Source organism: Fringilla coelebs (assembly GCF_963513975.1).
Source record: "Fringilla coelebs genome assembly, chromosome: Z".
NCBI classification, from domain to species: Eukaryota; Metazoa; Chordata; class Aves; order Passeriformes; family Fringillidae; genus Fringilla; species Fringilla coelebs.
Window position 1 is genome coordinate 70,166,203 of NC_140031.1, and position 19,297 is coordinate 70,185,499.

General features: G+C 40.5%; 1 protein-coding gene across 1 annotated transcript in view; it reads left to right on the forward strand.

The window, feature by feature from the left end:
* Window positions 1–634: 634 nt before the first annotated feature.
* Window positions 635–19,297, forward strand: part of CAMK4 (calcium/calmodulin dependent protein kinase IV) — a gene marked incomplete at both ends in the record, with an annotated part of 137,015 nt that continues 118,352 nt past the window's right edge. The window contains one exon of the mRNA XM_084224737.1: window positions 635–813. Coding sequence (XP_084080863.1) covers window positions 635–813 — 179 coding nt within the window. The remainder of the gene's footprint in view (window positions 814–19,297) is intronic.

The following is a 19,297-nucleotide window of genomic DNA, read 5'->3' on the forward strand; positions in this document are numbered from 1 at the left end:
GTGTTTTGGGGATTTTTATACTACGTTCCAGAATTTGTCAGTCTCTTTCTTTCCCACTGCTGTTTGCCTTGCTCAGCCTCAGCCCCCACACCCTCCTCGCCAAATTCACGGCAGAATTCCTGAACTCCCGCTCGGAAACTGGCAAAACGCTGCGGCATGGCGGGCCGGCGCCCACCGCGCTACGGGCTGCGCATCCCGCCCGGCCCCGCCGCACACCGCCCGCGGATCGGGATGCGATTTCTCCTCCCGTGCGCTGTCCCCCCGCCCGGCCGTGTCCCTCTCCCGGTGCCGCTGAACTCGCGGCGCTCCCTTCGCCCGGGCCGGCCCCGGGGGTCTCCGGCTGCAGGCGCGGAGCCGCCGCCGGACTCGGCGGGTGGAGGGCGGGGGGCGATGGAGGTGCATCCCCCGGCCCGGCCCCGCCCCGGCCCCGCCGGGCTGGGCACCCGCCGCCGCCTCTCCAGGGCGGCGCGGGGGGAAGGAGGAGGAGGGGAGAGGGAGGGGAGAGCGAGGGAGGGAAGGAAATAAGTAAGGAAGGAGAGAAAGAGGGAGGGAGGCGAGGTGTAGCCGCCGCCTTGTCGCTGTGCGTTCTGCAGCCGGCGCGGAGGAGAGGACAGCCCCCGGCAGGCGTCCCGGCATGCTGAAAGTCACCATGCCCTCCTCCTCCTCATCATCATCCTCCTCATCCTCCTCATCCTCCTCCTCTGGCTCCTCGGCCGCCAGCCGCCCCGGCTCCGCCGCGCCTGACTACTGGATCGATGGCTCCAACAAGGACACCCTGGCTCACTACTTCGAGCTGGAGTCCGAGCTGGGACGGTGAGGCGGGCCGGGCCGGGCCGGGCGGGCCGGGGGCGGGCGGGCGGGGGGCGGCCGGGGCTGGGTGTCCCTGCCCGTGTCGCTACGGCCAGAGCGGCAAAACTTTGGCGTGCGTGAGCGGCAGCGGGAGACCGTGCGGCTTTCACCAGGGGCAGGCTTTCGAAGGAAAAATCCCAGCTCCCCGGGAGCCAAGCCGAGAACCCCCCGGGTGAAGGGAATGATTTTGGCGAGGAGGCATCTCCCCGCCCGGCGGAGCTGGCCCGAGCGGGCGGCTCTTAGGCGGGGTACCTGTGTGCTGCCGGCCCCCGTGCGCTGTCGGCTGAAGGATGTGGGCATCACTTCAGAGCGCCCAAACGCCGCCTCATTCGCGGCATCCCTTGACAGCAGACCTTCCGCCGCTCTCTCCATTAGCGGAACCGTGCGCTGACAAAACTCCCACCCCAGACAGGATTCCCTGAACAGGCCTCTGCAAACAGGGTCCTTCCCATCGGGGTGCAGTGTAGGCGAGGGATGCATCTTCATTCATTAATTTCTGCGCTACTGCCCTGATGATGGTCCTGCCCAGCAACTTAAAGGTCCCAAGTGTTCAGGTTCTTAAAAACTGAAGTCTGGTGTAAAAACGCTATAGCTGACGTGCAATTCTTGCCCTCTTAATGCATTTGTTAGTTCACGTTGAATTTGCTGGTAGAAAATAACGTGCAAAAAAGTGGAAAATTACAGGGTCTTTGAAGTTCACAGTACAGGACTTAAATGTGTAAGTCAGTAGGTAGCAAATAGCAATTGTTAGTTTTGCCAGTGATAGAGCATTAAAACTCCTGAATAAATGTGGGAAATTTGCAGATAATAACATGGTTGCCTTGGCAGAAGACTTTTTCCAGAAAGGACATGCAATGAAAGTTATTGCTACAAAGCACACCAGTGCTTTCTGTACCTTAACTGGTAGGGGCAGGAAAGGTGATAGAAACACAATATAGCATAATTCTTGACTTTCTGCCTAGGTCTTATGCGTCTGCTACTACTTTTTTTTCCCCCCACTATTGCTACTATTCCTAGCCAGATTGAATAGGTATAATTTTATGTATGCTTATCACATTTATATTTGACTTGTTTCCCTGTGCAGAAACATAAAAATATAAAGTAGGAAATATTGCTGTGTTGGTTGTGTGTCTAGAGTCAACAAGAAAGGAAACCAAACAAAATGCAGCAGTTGATACCAACCCTGTGCCCTGGATTAGTACTCTTCTCTGGGGTCTGTCTAGAAGCCTCCCACCCTTTGTGATAGTGACTGTGGGCTTTGCTTAAGTGCAGTATGCACTGGTGATGCATCTTGGGTTTGTTGCATAAGGAAGTGTTTTTAACGTGTGAAATCTCCAGATTTTGGTAGGAAGAGTTAATGCCTGTAAAAGTACTAGAGTAAAGATGAGATGCAATGGGTTTTTCTAACTTGCAGGGTGAGAGCATAAACGCTGAAACACTAACAAAAGGTTTGAATAGGGAAGATAACCACACCCAAGCAGTGTAGAGATGTGAGCCGTTAGGTCAGCTCTGTCCCTGGGTAGAGCTAGGAAGCAAGATTTAAAACAATGCAGGAGAAAACAACCATCTTAATCAAAGATTAAGAGGTAGAAGAGGGACAGAAGAACTTGGAGGGGCACATGCTTTGAGAGAAAATTTCTCTAATGGGTATGGCAATGGGCTGTGGGGATCTGTCACAAGTGCTAAGAGAGGCCACTGCATCAAACAACTGCCTAAAACAACTCCACTGGTTCATGACAGAGCCAAGCCTTGTCAACAGCTGCAGAGTCCCAGTCTGGGCACTCCTGCTTCTGCTATCTAGGACCAAGGTCTTGGTCCTTATATCCCAAGGCCAGCTTTGAGATCTTTTCAGAGCCAGCATCCAGAGTGCTGATGGTTGTCTCAGAGCCCCTCTGATAGGTGTATCTTGGCAAATCTTTAAGGAAGATCCAACAATCCCTCTTGGTTCCCATGTGTCATATAAAAGTGTATTGCTTTGTCTTGGTAACCCTCTCTCCACACTTTTAGTTTTAGATATGGTTTTGAGTATGTCTACAAAAACAAAATTATTCATGGCTTAGTTAGGTTAGTGTTGGGGAAAATGTGTCAGGTGAGGCTGAATAATGTGGCTATGTGATCCCTTTAGATGCAGTAAATAAAGTAACATACTGAAATAACCAATGTAAAACGTCCTAAATTATCTTTAGCAAATACAGGGATTGAAAGATGTCTTTTGGCAGACTCCAAAGATCTGCATTTGGACAGCTGTGGCCAAATATGGGAATTTCCATTTGGAAGGAGTGTTCCTTTTGCATAGTATATCTGACATATCCCTAAGACATCTTACTCTGTAACTCTTGCTTGCATGACTAGCTAAGGAGTCATGGAAGAAGAGGGGGATGATCCTTTGGAAAGAATGATAAAGTGCCTTTAAGCTTAGGTGGGAGTCAACAGTTGTTTTTAAACAGTTGCTTTTAATCCCTGGAGTTCCACAGGGATCAGTTCATGTGTCTCTGCTGCTCAACATGTTCATAGGTGAAGGGGTTTAACAGAAATATTTGCTGGTCTTTGTAAATTGTCAAGGGTATAAAGGTTGTGTTGCCTATGAAGAATTACAGAAAGAAACAACTTACTCTACTGTTGGGGCAATTAAATGGCAGATGAAGTTTAGTTTGGATAGATAAAATGGCATGGATGGAACATCTCATCAGCAGTGCTTGGTGGCTGGTTTTTTTTTTTCTTTCATGCCAGCTCTTGGGGGGATCTGTCAAAAAATGGGGTATCCAGTCAAAACTCAATGACAGGAGGTAAGGCCACCTTGTACTGGAAGTCCTGGCCATGGATATTATGGATGCTATGGGGTTACATGGACTTAATGGGCAACTAGGCAAGTTTACATGCAGGAAGTACACTAAGACTGATTAACGTGAAGATGCTAACTATTGAAGTGTAAGCTCTTGAGAGTTTTGAGGGTGTTCTCTGACAGTGTTGGCAGGAGTTTGCTCTATTCTTACATTCTTCTTGAGGCATCTGTGTTTGGCCACTGTTCTTACTCTGGGCTAGATAGGTCTTTATTCTAATTTTTTTATCCTGTTTTTATGTTCCACTGAAGCCCTGATTAGGGCTTCCTCTTAATCCATTTTTTACAAGGGTTTTTGTGTATAAGTGGAGCTCAAAATACTGTAAATGTGAAAATTTGTGCTTTGCTTTAAAAAATTCCTTTCTATTACAGGTTGCAATTGTTGATGTAGAGTTTGGAATTTTATTCTGAGTGTATTTTATCTAAAAGCTTGTTTTCCACACTCCCTTGGAAAAAGATGTTGAAAATGTTGTGCTCAAAACTTGTATATCCTTAAGGACTAAAACCTTTTGTTAGCCTTATATAACCCTTGCTGTATCTTTTGGTACAGAGTTTCTGAATTCAGAGCTGGTCTAAATATGGTATTTGAGTGAAGAGGAAATTCAGTAATGATTTTTTTGATGCGCAGCAATATTACAAAAAATGGAAATTTTCTTTGTTGGAATTTTACTTGACAGGCACCCTCTTTGCCTAACTCAGTACATAACTATCTGAGTTGAGACTGTCTAATGTTACTATTGTAGGCAGATTGCAAATCTATTAAATGGTCAAAAGCAGATGAAAGTATTTCCAATCAAACCCTTCTGGCTTTCTTTCCTCCAAGGTTACCTTTTCCTGCCTGGGCAATCTTTCAGCTGTGTGATCCTTGCTGAAGACTGAGACTGAAAGGCTCTCAGTACTTGGCAACTTAGCTTGGACTGACAGTGTGAGCTGAATCATAGGTGGTTTATGTCCTTGAGTTTTTAGCACAGAGAAAGTTTAAATCTAATGTACAGTTTGAACTCAAGATTTCACTGTGCAGAATGACGTCTTACTCTGTCAATCCTATTTATGAAAGCTGTCATCCCAACATGTACATTGGTAATGGCAGAAGCAGATGAAATCAGCTAACTTCTTTGTTAGCTGATTTAAGCTAACAAAGCAAAAACTTCTTTGTCAAGCTGATAAAAGCATTATTTTATGGAAATGGATTGGTTTTGCACTTGATGCTTGGAAGTTCAAACAGTTTTTGCTTTGAAAGCATGCCAATTATTTTACCCTCCATCCCTTCATTAAAAAAAAGGTTCCTTTTCCTGTTCATCTCAAGAGTAATTTGTTTTACGGACTCTTTGCCCTGTTTATTTTGAAAAATCATTTTCTCAGTGTGCTTTAGGGTCCATTTAAATTTGGTCTGTCCCTCCTTTATAACACTCTTGCTTACTTGCTTGTGAATTATTTTTTTTAGTGGACCTGAGGATTTTCCAAAGTGATGCAGGGATGCAGCTGACAGGCAGCACGTGTCTGTGGTGCTGCTGTCTGGCTGTGAGAGCGTGGTGTCCTTTAGGAATCATGATGAGAATTATCTTTGAGCAGAAACTGCCCATGTAGATGTGCCACAAACTGCAGCTTGCAGTTACCCTCCCACCTTCAGGCAAGCAGGAAGCATTTTCCCTCTGGCAGTTCCTGCCCACAGGGGAGGCTGTTGGAGAGGTGGCTCTGAGGTTCCTCTTTTGGGAATCTTCTTGTGGTTGGACCATGCTTTGAGGGAGGAGGATAGGAGATAAAGTGGGCAGGGTGAAGTCTCGGACTTGGGAACCAGAAACCAGAACTTGCAGTGAATAGCCCAAGGCTTTGACAACTAAAATTCTTTACTCAGTGCAGGGTGTGATTTTTTTTTCCCCAGTTTCGTCTGGTTCAGTTCAACAACTGGTTGATTCAGAAGTAGAAAGCTGTGTTGAAAAAGCAGTGAAAGAAAATTTACTGTTCCATAAATAATACCTGAAATGAATAGGTGATCAATTCTGTGTAAATTTGACAGCTTTCTCATACATACAAAAAGAGCTATTAATAATGAAAAATTATTGTAGAGAACAGTTATTTCTTGATTTTCAAGGGTTTTTTTTTTTTCTGTCAGCCACCATGCATTTATGTCACTGGTTTAGATAATGTTTTCTAATTTGAAAAATTATATTTCTAGTGGAGAAAATGAATAGCTCTTGAAGTAAGTACTCTTAAGAATACTGAAAAAGTTTTTTACACAGATTGGTTTTAGGAGGGATAATCATATAATTTGTGTTAATACAAGACTTGTCATGCTTGAAAAACATCACATTGAACTGCAAAAGGTAAGATGTAACAAAGTCACTCTTTTAGCATATTACAGAGAGAATCATAGAATATCTTGAATTGAAAGGGACCTACCAGGATTGTCAAGTCCAAGTCTTGCTGAAGAGAGAAAATCTAAAATCAAATAAGTATTTTCAAAAGTGATTGAAAGAGAGTGGTTGTGGAATAAGCCTGTGTGATTCTGGGTGGAGAGCAGATAAATTTACTGAAGTTCTGTGGTATCAGAAGCGTATTATGTGTTCATTCCACTGAGTATCTTTTTTGTGTGTGCAAATGTGCAGACTGTTGTGTAAGGGATTGCAAGGGACACAGTTTCATTGGCAGAATTCTTCCAGCAAGAGAAGTTTAAATGTTTGCTCACATAGTAAATGGTCACATTTAAAAAGACCACCAGGTATGAAAAAATCAGTGAAAAAAACCTCAGCAGTTTGCAGTAGCCTGTTCTCCATCTGTGGAAGTTCAAGTGCTTCCTGGAAAGGGCTAACTGTCCTCTTCAGTCACTAAGATCAAAGGAGTTTTATTTTCCTGAATATTGACTAAAAAGTTCAATAAGGAAATTTTAAAAAATAGTCATTCCCAGGCCTCATTTTATTTCAAGTGTAACAAATGGAGCCAGCTTTATTGCAGTAGATGAGAACAATTCTTCTGTAGTCTTCTGCTATCCACAATATTGACTGGACTTCGGGAAAGCAATCTTCTGACCTGCATGTTGTGTGGAAAAACCTGCAGATATTTGATTATTTTTTTCATCTATATATATGCAATGGGAACGAGCCATTTGTAGGAGTTCAGATTGTACAACAATAAAGAACATGTACTTCCTTATGCTTTGAAAATGAAGCAGAATTTAAACATAGAAACTTGCATATTTATTTGCTTATTTACTTAGGCATTCTTACCATGCTTCCTCTGTTCACAAAAAGCAAGCCTTTATTATCCCAACAATCAGTAATTTCACAAGGAATATTCTTTTTCCAGTACAGGGATGATCATTCTGAGAAAGGTAAACCATTTATTTCCAAATGTTTGTGCTGCTTTTCATTCCTGGTTTGTCTAATGTCTTTTCTGGTATTTATAATCCCATTCTTCTTCCACAAAAAAGAAGAAAAAAGGGTAAGAATGACACATTTTACAACCATTCACTGATATACTGGAAATTGTCTTACATTTTGGTGTTAGTGATGCTTTATTTGGCCTTGCATTGTCAATGTCATTACTATCATAGTTTACTTTCTGTTAAAATGCATGGACAATTGAGGCCCATCCATATTTGCATCTGTTGCCCCATGAATAGTTTGGTGAGGTGTTATTTCACTCCTTTGAGTTTTACTCCAAAGTAATTCTAAATTCGGAGACCCTGTAACAATATGACTTTGCAGGTGACCACTCTGTGTGTAGCAACTAAAGATTTTGAATTTGAATTTGATCTTCTGGGAACAAGAAGGGAGAATCCACTGAAATGGATTTGGTTCACACATGAGTAATGACTTGAACAACCTGGTGCTGTAGGTTATGTTTGCCTCCTTTCATTTATATGTTATCTGTGCTAGAGATAAAGGACCGTAAAATGTAATAGAGGAGGAAATGGGAGCCCTCCTAAGGAACAAAAATAATTACAAAACACACTGCCCTTTGACAGTTTACTATCTATACCCCATGGCATTTTGTGGGGGATAACGTAAAAGCAAGTCTGAGAGCCATAATTCACAACCTGAAAACAAAACACTAAATTTTCTGCCCTTCAACAAATGTATAGTCCGTGTTCCAATGCATACCTTGCTGTGAGCATCCATATGCCACAGATAAGATGCCAGAACTCCAACTTTATCTCAGAACTGATGTCATCTCCACAGTCCTTTTCCCCAGACCCTCCTCACCAGAGACATGTGATGCATCTCTCCTCTGGCCTGTCTCCAGGCATTGTGAAGAAAAACCAAAAACAACTTGCTTGGATTTAAGGAGTAGCTGCCAGTTCTAAAGCAGGGTCATGTATCTGTTCTTTTCCCCACAATAATTTTTCCTTCTTGCAAATATTCATATTTTCCTCTCAATTGAGATGATTATGAACACACCAACTTATTTTAACTTATTTCCAGTCTTTTGATCTTTAAAGCATATCCATGTCTACCAGGTTTGCTGCCTTTGGGTACTGATACTGCATCTTAATATAGACAATTTAGTATGATTTCATTAGTGTAGACAACCCTGATTGCACCACAGACTTTAACAGAGTGGAAGGCAAGTAAAAAGTTTCAAGAAATGTCTTGTTTTTATCTGTTTGTATTGAGGTGACTGGGAGGGACAGTCAATCAGATCAGCTGCCCCTGCTATTATCTTCAAGTACTTCTGAAATAATGTTCATATTGATTTTCTCTAAATAGTCCTTGTTAACAGAGTTACACTGGCAGTGCCAAAGGATGTGGTATGTGATTTTATTTTGTACTTAGCTGTAAAAAAATTAAACAGACCATGTTGAAATGATTGGACTTCTTTACCCTTCTATGGAATGCTGGACATAAATTGTGCAGTTTTCACTTGATAATAAGTTCTTTAGCTATTATATTTATTGGTGATTCATTGTTTGAATTTTATCAAACTTGAGGACATATCTCTTTCAGATTCTCTCTAAATGCAAGAGAGTGTTTGCTGTTTTCTGATGTATTAGGTGTCCTGCACCAGCCTAAAGATGTGGATCAACAAGAGTATTTTAAGAACATGCTTTGGACCAGAAAAAATTCAGTGCTTTTGACACACTTTGATTGCTTTATATTAATGTGGTGTTACTATATAATTTTAGATTTTTGCTGAGAAAATGGATGTTTTGGTAAGGCTTATAAAGCCCTGAGAGAGTCTGGCATGGATGAGTATAGATTTATTTTTTAAAATGTATTTTTTTAACCTATTGACATAATTTCTAGTTTAATGAACCACAGTTCTGATCTGATGTACAGTGCTTTACAGATGTTTGTCTTCCTGATGGAGAATGTGTTTGTCAGCTTCCTGTGTTGTGCAATAATGATTTGTTAAAACTGAATGCAGCAGATACTGAGAACTCCAACACCATTATCATAATCTGTGCTCGGAGAGCTGTAGGATACATGTGCATGAATGTTTTTAGTTGCCTGCTTTGAGTGATCCTTCTCTCTACCTTCTCTTCAAACCCTCATGATTTTCGGCTAACTGGCTTAGTAAAATTAAAAATGAAAGGGTTGAAAGCTGATTTTGTAATGGGAAGCAACACCTCAAGGTGTAGGTACTGATGGCCCCATAGGAAATGACTGATGACATTGCTTAATGACTTTAGGCTCCAAGTGATCAGAGGAAGAAACCTAATAAAGGTGAGGTTTTTCCCCTCTCCCTCTCACCTGTCTGTTTTTTTCTGGGGATTCTTTGCAGCCTTTTCAAGGGAAGCTGCAAATGCTTGTGGAGCACACTGTTCACTGATCTGCTAGTTAACTGTCAGAGGATTAACTTGAGTTGAAAGAGGAAGGCAAATTCTAGTCTTAAAAAATGCTACTAGAACAACAAGCAACTGATAATATTGGAGCAACATGTATGACAGTGAAAAGGCAATAATAAATTAATTTTGTTTGGTGCAGGGAGGAGGAAGACTGTATCTTATTCTCCCTTTACAGCATTTTAATTCAAGAATGTCTTAACTGTAAACAAGAACAGAGTTTAGTAGTTAAAATTAGCAACTGATGAATTCTAAGTAAGATCAGTAATCAGTTCCAAATGGGGTCAATATGTAGTGGAAAATCTGCAATGAAAGAGACCCTAAAATTCACGAGCAGGTTTTTTTCCTCTGTCTCCTAGCCTAGGGGTGAAACCCATCTCCAAGTCTGTATTACCTCCATAACAAATTATTTTTTGAGTTTAAATTTTTTTAAATTTTTTAAATTTTTTTTAAATTTTTTAAATTTTAATTTAAATTAAAATCCCATCTTTCTTCATAATTTATAAGTCTTCAAAAGTAGGTGGAGCAGGAATAAAACTGAGTGGAAAAGGCAGTTTTATTCATTACTATAAACATTCTTCAGAGAATTTATTTGATTGGCAGTAGCATAAAGAGACTATTCTTTTCAGAGAATCATTAATTTCAAATGAGAGAGAAAACCCTTGGTCACATTCTCCTTAGCACAATGGTATCATTTTTGCCATTTGAATATTCAAGTTGTCTAGTTATAGGACACTAGCTCATGTTAATGTACAATGATTTCAAATGGTTTAGTCCATACTAGGCTATTTTTATTGTTCATGCTACACTTACATAGTAGAAGAAAAAAACAAAGTATTTTAACCTCTTCACATTTTTTTGCTGCATGACTTCAGAAAAGATGAAATGTCATTTGTGAAGGAAAAATCATATTAGATGTATTTCCCTTGCAAACGACTGTCTAAATTAGGACTGGTGAAATTTATTCTCCACATAAATAGCCCTCCAAATCACTTTCTTTCTCTTGGCAGTCTCTATTCTGTGAATTGGTTATGTTTGCTATTTGTGAATTACCACAATAAAAATACACCAAATAGCCTGTTTAAGTAATTTGCCATGGTGTTTCTTATGAACCATGTGTCTTAACTGTACCAAATACCTAGTAATACCATTTTACTGTGTTTTGCTCTAAGTCACAGCTAAGATAGAATAATAATGATTAACAAGATGTGTTAGTCAGCCACAATGACATGTGGCCATTAGCAGACCATATGTAATTCTTTAGAGCCATACCTGTTAAAGCTTGTTTTATCCACATATTCTTATCTTTGCAATAGTTAATTGTCATATTTGAGGACTCTGGAATTTTCATGCCATGATAAATTTCAATATTTTGGCATTTCTCTTTGTTTTGAGTTAGAATGAGTAATTGAAGTGCTCATGCATTGTGGAAAAGGGACAGTTTCATGCCATGGAATTATTCAATAATTTTGAATTAAAATTTACAAATCTTTTCACATTTTGTGTTTTGTGTTCATTAAAGACATTCTTCACTCAAAGTAACCAGATTGCAAGTATGAAGTAAGTTAATATCTTGTGTAATGGTGCCTTATCAGAGTTCTTAACAGTTTTTGTCTTCTGTCTTTGGTTCTTGCTTGGACTGTGTTCTTCAAGCTACACCAAAAGTGGTACAGCTTTCATGTGATTTATTGCCCTGCTGGAACATTGAGAGGTTACAGAAGCTCTGTTTGTCTACTGCCTCCAGTTACAAAATTCTCAGACTTTTCTAATAAGAACAACAAACATTATTGAATGGGATGATATGGGGTCACATTTGCCTTTTTTGCAACTGCTGTCTTGGTGGCTTACAGCTTTCTGGTTGTTTGTTGCCCAAATGGTACGTTTTCTATTTTCCTTCTCTGTTTGCAATTGATGAGATTTTATAGTGGTGTTCTTGTTATTTGTCTGTACTTCGTGACCATGCAGTTAATGAAGCTAAATTTTATCCCTTTTCTCTTGATCCTACTCCCCAGGTAGTAAGTACAGGCTTTTTCTTTCTGTTATTATAGCTCGCTGATGCACTGCCAATGCCTCCCCACCTTTATCATCAGCAAACTGAATCAGCATACTGCAAAGATAATGGCTAAGGAGATAATTCAAATATTAAGTAAGATGGAGAACCAGCCAAAGGCATACTGCTCAAACATGCATGTCAGATAAAAGCAGAAAACACTGAAGTAATATGCAATGTGTTTCTGGCAAGTTTTGATGAAGGTTAGATGCAAAGGCAAAGAGACCGAGACTGAGAAACAAAATCCTAAAAGCAAATGGCTAATAAAATTGCTGCCCTCTATACCATTATTCCACTCCAACTGAAACTGAAACAAATCAGAATTCTTGCAGTATTGCCCATACCAAGGATCAATCTCTTTTATTTTCCTTTAGCTAAGTGAGTCTATTCTCACCTTCCCTCTCCCCAGCTCCCAGTGCTTCCTCTAGAAAGAGAAAACACTCAAATGCACTCTCAATCATCTTTACGCAAAGAGGAAAAAATTTTCTCCGTGTACTTAATGGGCACAACTTCAGAAGCTGCAAAATTGGTCATTCTACACCTGTCTTCTTGTGATGGGTGCCAAATAATATAATTGGTGTGTTAGTTAGGAAGCTGACAGAAATCTTGAGGTTTCAGTAGATTAGGTTTTAGTATGCAGATAGGTGTAATCCTCATCCTGTTTTTGAAATGTGGATTAAGTGTGTATAAATTTATTGACTCCTGAATGTCAAAGGACTCATCTCCAGTAAATCTGTCAGACAAAACAGAATATTTTTACACAGCATTTGAAAATTATGTGGGTCTGTGAGTTGTCTGGAACCTGATAGGTCCTAATTTTTTATCCATCCAGCGTAATAGTTGCAGTTGTGAAAAGTTACAGCAACATTGGCATAAAATACTTGCCTTCCTTGGTAATATGAAAAATCTCTTTTGAATTTACTTGTAAACATTTCCTCTGAAAATATACTGTGGAGGAATTGGATTTCTTTACTCCCAGGTAGCTGGTTATGGTAGTTCTTCAACAGAGGAACACATCTGTGAGTTAGAATAATTCACTTAAATTTAAGGACTCCTTACATGCTAGGGAGAAGAGAACTACCTTGACCATGGTTAAAATAAAAATATATTAATTTAGAAGAAAGTCTGTAACCATCTGTACTTCTGTAACAGCCTTTTAAATATGAGCAAGGCAGACAAGAATTGTGCCTAAAATTGGTATGTGATAGTTTTGCAGAAGAGACTGTATGACATGGTTGCCCATGTTACCAGGAGCTGTCTTGATGACTCAGGAGAGTTCTCAGTTATCTTCAGAATAACTGCATTGATTTTCAGTGTCCTCTTGTTGGCAGCAGTAAGTTCAGTATTGATCTGTTGACACCACCAAAGGATCAGCCAGGTTCTCCTAGTCACATTCTAATCTCAAATTGAAATCAAAATGTCTTCGGGGGCCGATGTACTCTCCTACATCCTTAATGCCTGGCTAGTGGCATAAAAAGTGCCTAAACTGCAGTTGTTGCTCTCAGAGATGGGTATGCAGTGCACTGGGCATGTGTGTTTTAGTGCTTAAGGAAACGTAAATTTGCCTTCCAGAAAGAATAAACTCTCGTGATACCATGAATGTGCTTTTCCATTTTGCTTGTGAAGACATCTTCTTTGGAAACATTCAGTATTTGTTTCCAGAACTTTCAGCCATTTCAGAGGCTACTGACTCATGCATACATGCATATATGTTTGCAATACAATTTAGAATCAGCTGGTGATCCTAAGTCATTTGAGCCTTTATACTGTAAGAATGCTGGTGCTGGGTCGGATCAAAAGCCTGTTAGGGCTGATATCCTCTCTCCCAGCAGCAGTGAGAAGCACATGCCTAGAAGAGGGAGTGCAAGAACATCTATCCTTTGATGCTTGCCCAGAGCAGCCCCTCAGCCTCCTGAAATCTGAAGCTAATCTCAGCCTTCAGCTCTGTTCCTCGTACCAGAATAGCCACGTAAATTTGTGTGCAGTGCTTGAGAGGTAACACAGAATCACAGAACAGATGGACTTGGCAGAGACTTATTAAGATCATCCTGTCCAACCTCCCTGCTTAACAAAGATGGTTAGAGAAGGTTTTCCAGCAGTGTGTCCAGCAGAACTTTGAATAGATAGAGATAAACCAGGGGAGACATTCACCCAGTGAAATTGTACATGGGCTAATACTTAATACCTCTTAACAGTTGCTGGGTTTGGGGTTGCCTTTTTTTTACCCCTTAGCCAAGGACTTGATTTGTGTCATTTTTGATACTCTATATCAAGATGTCTTTTCTTGTGATAATAGGACAATTATTTTGTTTAATATAGGAAATTAGGATTGCATGCAATATTCGTAATTTAGTATTTATTTACAGGGAATTTTCTCTGCCATTTAATACCCCATAACTGAATCTCAGTAAACACCTGTTGCAGCTGGGCACAGACTTATTATGGAGAAATTGGATTATAAAAAATTCCCAACCAGATATTTTCACCTCATTTCTCATCTCAGCTCCCTAGGTAGCAGACACCAGCTCTGGTCAATTAGACTAATTGATGATCTCTCTGCACTGAGAAAACTAAAGTTTTTTTCCTTCCCTGTTTTGTGTCTTTTAACCAACTGCTAATTCATTGGTGCTTTCTGTGGTTTCTTTAAGTACCTGTTTTGAGGGACCTTGTCAAGTAACTTCTGAAAACCCAAGTATCAAAATCAATCAAACCTACTTTATATTCAAAATCTTGCTGAATCTCTCAGAGAGGTTCTGTGGTTTTAACACATAGCTTCTCTTTACAGAAGCCACATGAATTCTTCCCCAGGCTCATTTATGTACCCATATATCCACAGTTCATATTCTTAGAGCTTTAAATGACTTCAGCCATATAGACAACACTACAGTCCTTCAGTTTCCTCTGATTAACATTTTTAAAAATTGTTGTCACATTTGTTCTGTATCAGTCTAAAATGGCTAAGTCATTGTTGTACAAGGGTTTAGATATCACTTTAATTTAAGCTATCTCATCTATGAGTTCAAGTTAATTAACTGGGTCTCATCCACTGCCCATAATGTGCTATTGGTCATTTTATCTGTTTTTCCCGTGGCTTTTGCCTCTTCACTCTCTCTATTTATGTGAGCTTTGAAGACCTTTCCTTTTTTTTTTGCTGTCTTCTGAGTAAAGAAAGATTCTAACATTGGAAAACATCAGATTTATCACAGGCTGTTCAGTAGACGCGGAATCTTTACAGAATTAAAATTTTATAATGGTGTTGCAGAACTTTTCAGTGTATTGTGGCCATTCTGTGCTTGCTGAAGAGATCACCTTCAGCACAGAATGTTTTCCATTTGGTGAAAAAACAGGTAAGATTTACTCTCCTGTCATTTCATGCAAATGCCCATTAACAGTAGATCTTAGGGTATGTGCCTAAATGACTGCCATTTAGCCTGACCAAGCTATGTAAGGGTGTTTCAAAATCTACTAATCAATAATCTGAATGATGGCTCCTTGGCTGGCTGGTCCTTTCTGTCAGCTTCCATTGTCTCTGCAATTATCTGTGACCTTACATTACAGCATCAGTTTTGTTGTAGGATAACTCCGTTTTGTTTAACTGCTAGGAGGTGAAAACACTTGACTGAAACTAATCATGCTTATCATTGTCCCTGGAGCAATAAAATGCTGTTGTGAATGCTCTATAATTCAAATGTGTGCACACTCTTGTAGGTGCAACCTGGGATGGATGGGAAGGTAAGTGGCAAGCTTTTAATGTGTAGCAACTTTTGTGATTCCTTTTGATGTCAGGTGAATGGGCACCACCGAAGAGGGTGCACTGATGGAGATTAAATGAGTGGTAGGTATTTAGAAGTCTAATGTAACTTTATTTTTGTGAAAGTGTTTGTTCCATCTTCTGTCAGTGATGGACAACACAGCATTCTGAATGTTTGTTAAAAAATCTCTCCAAAGAGGATTGAAAGCTGTTGGTCATAATAGTTCTTGAGGCCCAGCAGAGATGATAAAATGCCTACATCAAATAATGGAATTATTTAGGGTGGAAAAAGACCTCAGCCATAAACCTAATGCTGTGACATTCACCACCAAACCATGACCTCAAGAACCGTGTCTCAGTGTCTTTGAAACACCATGGTTTTGACCATTTCCCCTTGGATTCTGGGGAATTCATTCTGCTTCATGTCTCTGGCTTCAGCTCAGGGGGCTGGGTACCCCAAGGGGACTCCTCTGGTGTGCTGCCAGTGCTCTTGGCCACAGGGCACCGTGGCTGCACAGGTTTCTTCTGTGCCCCATCAGGTGAAGTCTGGAAGTGTGTCAAGCTCCAGCAGCTGTACAGAGCTGCCTTTCTCTTCTGTGCTTTCCCACACCTGAGATGCTCCAAGCATCCAAAGTTTCCACTGTCAGCACCCCAGCTGGTGGTGTCCTTTCCCACAGAGGTGCTCAGAAGGGATGTTTTGAACCTGATCTTTCTTTCATGCTGACTCCACATCTCTTATTCTCAAATGGCCAAACTTCTGCCTACAGCTGCCATCCATTATGGCTTGCAAATGTCTAATTGTGGCTACAGGTTGCTTGTCAATTTCTCACTTTCTCCAGCTCCATTCTTTTTGTGCATCTTCTTGGGGTTACCCTTCTAATAACATGACAGGATAAAGCTCCTCCTTTCTTCCCCTGTTGCCACACTGTGCTTCTCTGCGTAGTGGAAAGAAGGAAAGCCAAGTGAGAATATTCTTCCTTCCTTTTGGTTTTTCAAAGAAAATGCAGAATGCTGTTATCTCTGATTTGGCCTTTTCCACAGCCTTGATTTGTGTTAGAACTTTCTGGTGCTGGGAAGTAACAATGTTTAACCTGATCCCTCAGTCGTTCAAGAATGAACATTTTCATGGACTCTGAAAGAAGTGTTATTCATCTCAAATGAACTGGCCTCAAAAAATTGTAGAGAAGACTGGAGAATGAAATGAACATTATGATGCACAGAAACTGTTGATTTATTGTGGAGTCAGATTTTATTTAGGGCTCTGCCTTGAACTGGGAATCCTATGAGAATTTGCCCTGCCATGTTGAGATAGAGATATGTCATCCTGTCAATGATTTCCATTCAAACTCCAATATAAAATACTTGTTTTGAGCATGCTTTTCCTTCATAAAATTCTCATGTGCCAGACTCTCTGCCGAAGTAGTTTAAACTACCTTGAAAGATAAAATGAAGTATGAAAATTATCAGTTGGCCATGAAGACTTTTGCCTCTGGGTTTCATAGGATTAGACTCTGACAGGGTTGGGATGACTAATGGCATGGGTGTTCACTGATTTTACACCAACACCACCCCCAACTTTCCCCATTTCCAATTATGAGCCAAATCTACTACTGAAATCAGTATTTTCTGACTTTCAAGTCTGAAAAGGTGCAGAGAGGTCAGTGTTCTTTCATCACCATACAGAGTGCTTTTCTCAGAGCTTAGACTGCCATTACAATTATTATGAAACAAAGCTGATTTGTTTTCCACCTAAAGTATATTTAACATAAAACCCGATTTCTTCAAAAATGACAAAAGGGAATCTTTCACTGTACAGCACATTTTTTTGTTAGCATCTAAGAAATTTTGCCCGTAATAGTGTGAGCAAATCTTGGTACGCAGCAAAAAGAATGGAAAATATGCTTTCATATGACAAATTTCCCTAAAATTTCATAAATTCAGCTTTAAAATCTCTCTGCAGCCTGAGTTTTACTTCACTGACGGTGAGAAAGAAATTGTTAGTTAGAAAGCTGTCTTCAATTCATTCAAGTGATTGCTTGGGTAGGCACAGTTATTCTTGTTAAATGCAGATACTTAAGTGTAAGTCAGAGTACTTGGGAAACAGACTGCATCTGCCTACCGCTCTGCAGTAAATCCTTTGCTCACCACTTCTGCAAGTAAGAATTTTGTTGTACCATCTGCATGCTTAAACGATGGGGAATGATTCAGGAATGGTGATGCTTCTTCCTGTGTAGTGGTCCTGTTGTTCTCTTCCTTCTACTCAGCAGATTTCTTGTAGAGGAATCTTGTTCGTTTCTGCTGCTCAACACCAGGAGAGTTATATGGGGAGCCCAGTAGTGAAGATGGTCCTGAAAGGTGCTTGGAGACTTGTCAGGCACCTTTTTTGTCTGGGTGTGCTCCTCTGTCCCCTTCAGCTCTAGGCTCAGGAGCGACTGAGGAAACAGGGAGCTCAGTAGAAGGTGTTTTACCTGTTCTCAGGTGTGCTTTCTGTGCCCTTGCAGCTGTTCTGGCCCCGTCATGCAGCCTGCACTCACAACCAAAAGAGGGTGGGTGATGGGTGTCTCTTCCACTTGGAACCTCATCCAGGATGATGCTGTGCCTCACCTTGTGGGAGTGATTGGGCTGGAAACTAGAATATACCATGGCAAGTGGTATACAGACCATTGCAAACTCACTTTTTTTTTCATTAATATTCCAAAAGGCGTTTCTGAGTTTCAATCATTTTAGTTTTACCAAGACTGAAGTAGTTGCAGGACTAAAATTTCAGTAGTGCCGAGGATGAAAGATTCTTGTGCTCAGTTTAAAAAGCTTCACCAGGTGACTTTTAATGAGCTAGTCAGTGGAGAGTTTCTGTGGTCTACTGATGTTTTGACTAAGCTGGAAAAGAGAGAGGCTGTCATTGCCTCTGTCATTGCCCACTGTTCTGTGGGTCTGACTGAGGCTGCCTGAGAACTTCATCTGCACACATGCATTAAGAGACATCAGCTTCCTGTGCATGTAATATCTACTTAGTTTTCACTACAAATAATTACTTTGATCAGCCAAGGCTGGGACTTCTTCAAGGCTTTTGAGAAAATAGGGGGATTTAAAAGCAATGGAAGTCCTGGTGTAGCCATACTGACAGAAAAGCAGCAGCTTCAGGTACAATGATGGAAGGCAGGCAAATCTGTTATGATGAAGGGTTTTGGGGTTTTTCTGCTAATACATTAATTGTAGTTTGTAATTACATTAACTTGAATAATTCCTTTTGAGGGAAACAGCAACATGCATATTGGCATGCTCTGTGATAAAATATTGAAAGTCCAATACATCAGGGCTGGTTCATGCCATTGTTAATGTTATTGTTTAAAATCTTATGGCTTAAAGAGCTATTTCATGTTGTACTTAGGTGTGTTTATCCTTCCTGTAGTTCTTCAGGCCCATAAGATTGAGCTACCTTACCATCTTAGGGTAGCTTTCAGTGTGAGACAGCGTTCATATAGGTTTTATACCAAAAACTGCAAGATTTTAAAGGTAGCTCTGAAATGTGTAGTCCATTTCTCTCTGCTGCTTTTAATGCTATTATTTGGATTTCTTCCTAGAAGTTGTGCTCCATTGTTGGAAGTATTTCCACATGTTTCTGTGAGGCACTTGCTTTGTGTGATTGCAGTCTCTGAGGCGGTGTTTGCATGTACTCAGATCTTTATGACAGTGTCCCGTAGCTCTTTAGCGGTATTTTCTTGGAGTCACCAATGTATATTTATAGAAACTTGTGAGCAAAAGCTGAAGTAATAACCTGTGTCATCAGACATGCACACAGGTCTGTTTGAAGGCAGGGGTTTTGCAGAAGAAAAAGCATCTGGATTTCATCAAATGGAAATCATGACTGACTGCTTGAAGCTATGCTTTCTTTCATATAATTGAGGATCATGATTTTTTGCTGGTGTGTTAAATTCTTCTGTGCTGTGACTCCCCTAGCCCACCAGTCTTCTTTTAGAAAAGCTTATAGTATGACCACTATAAGCTCTGTTCTTTGAAAACACATAT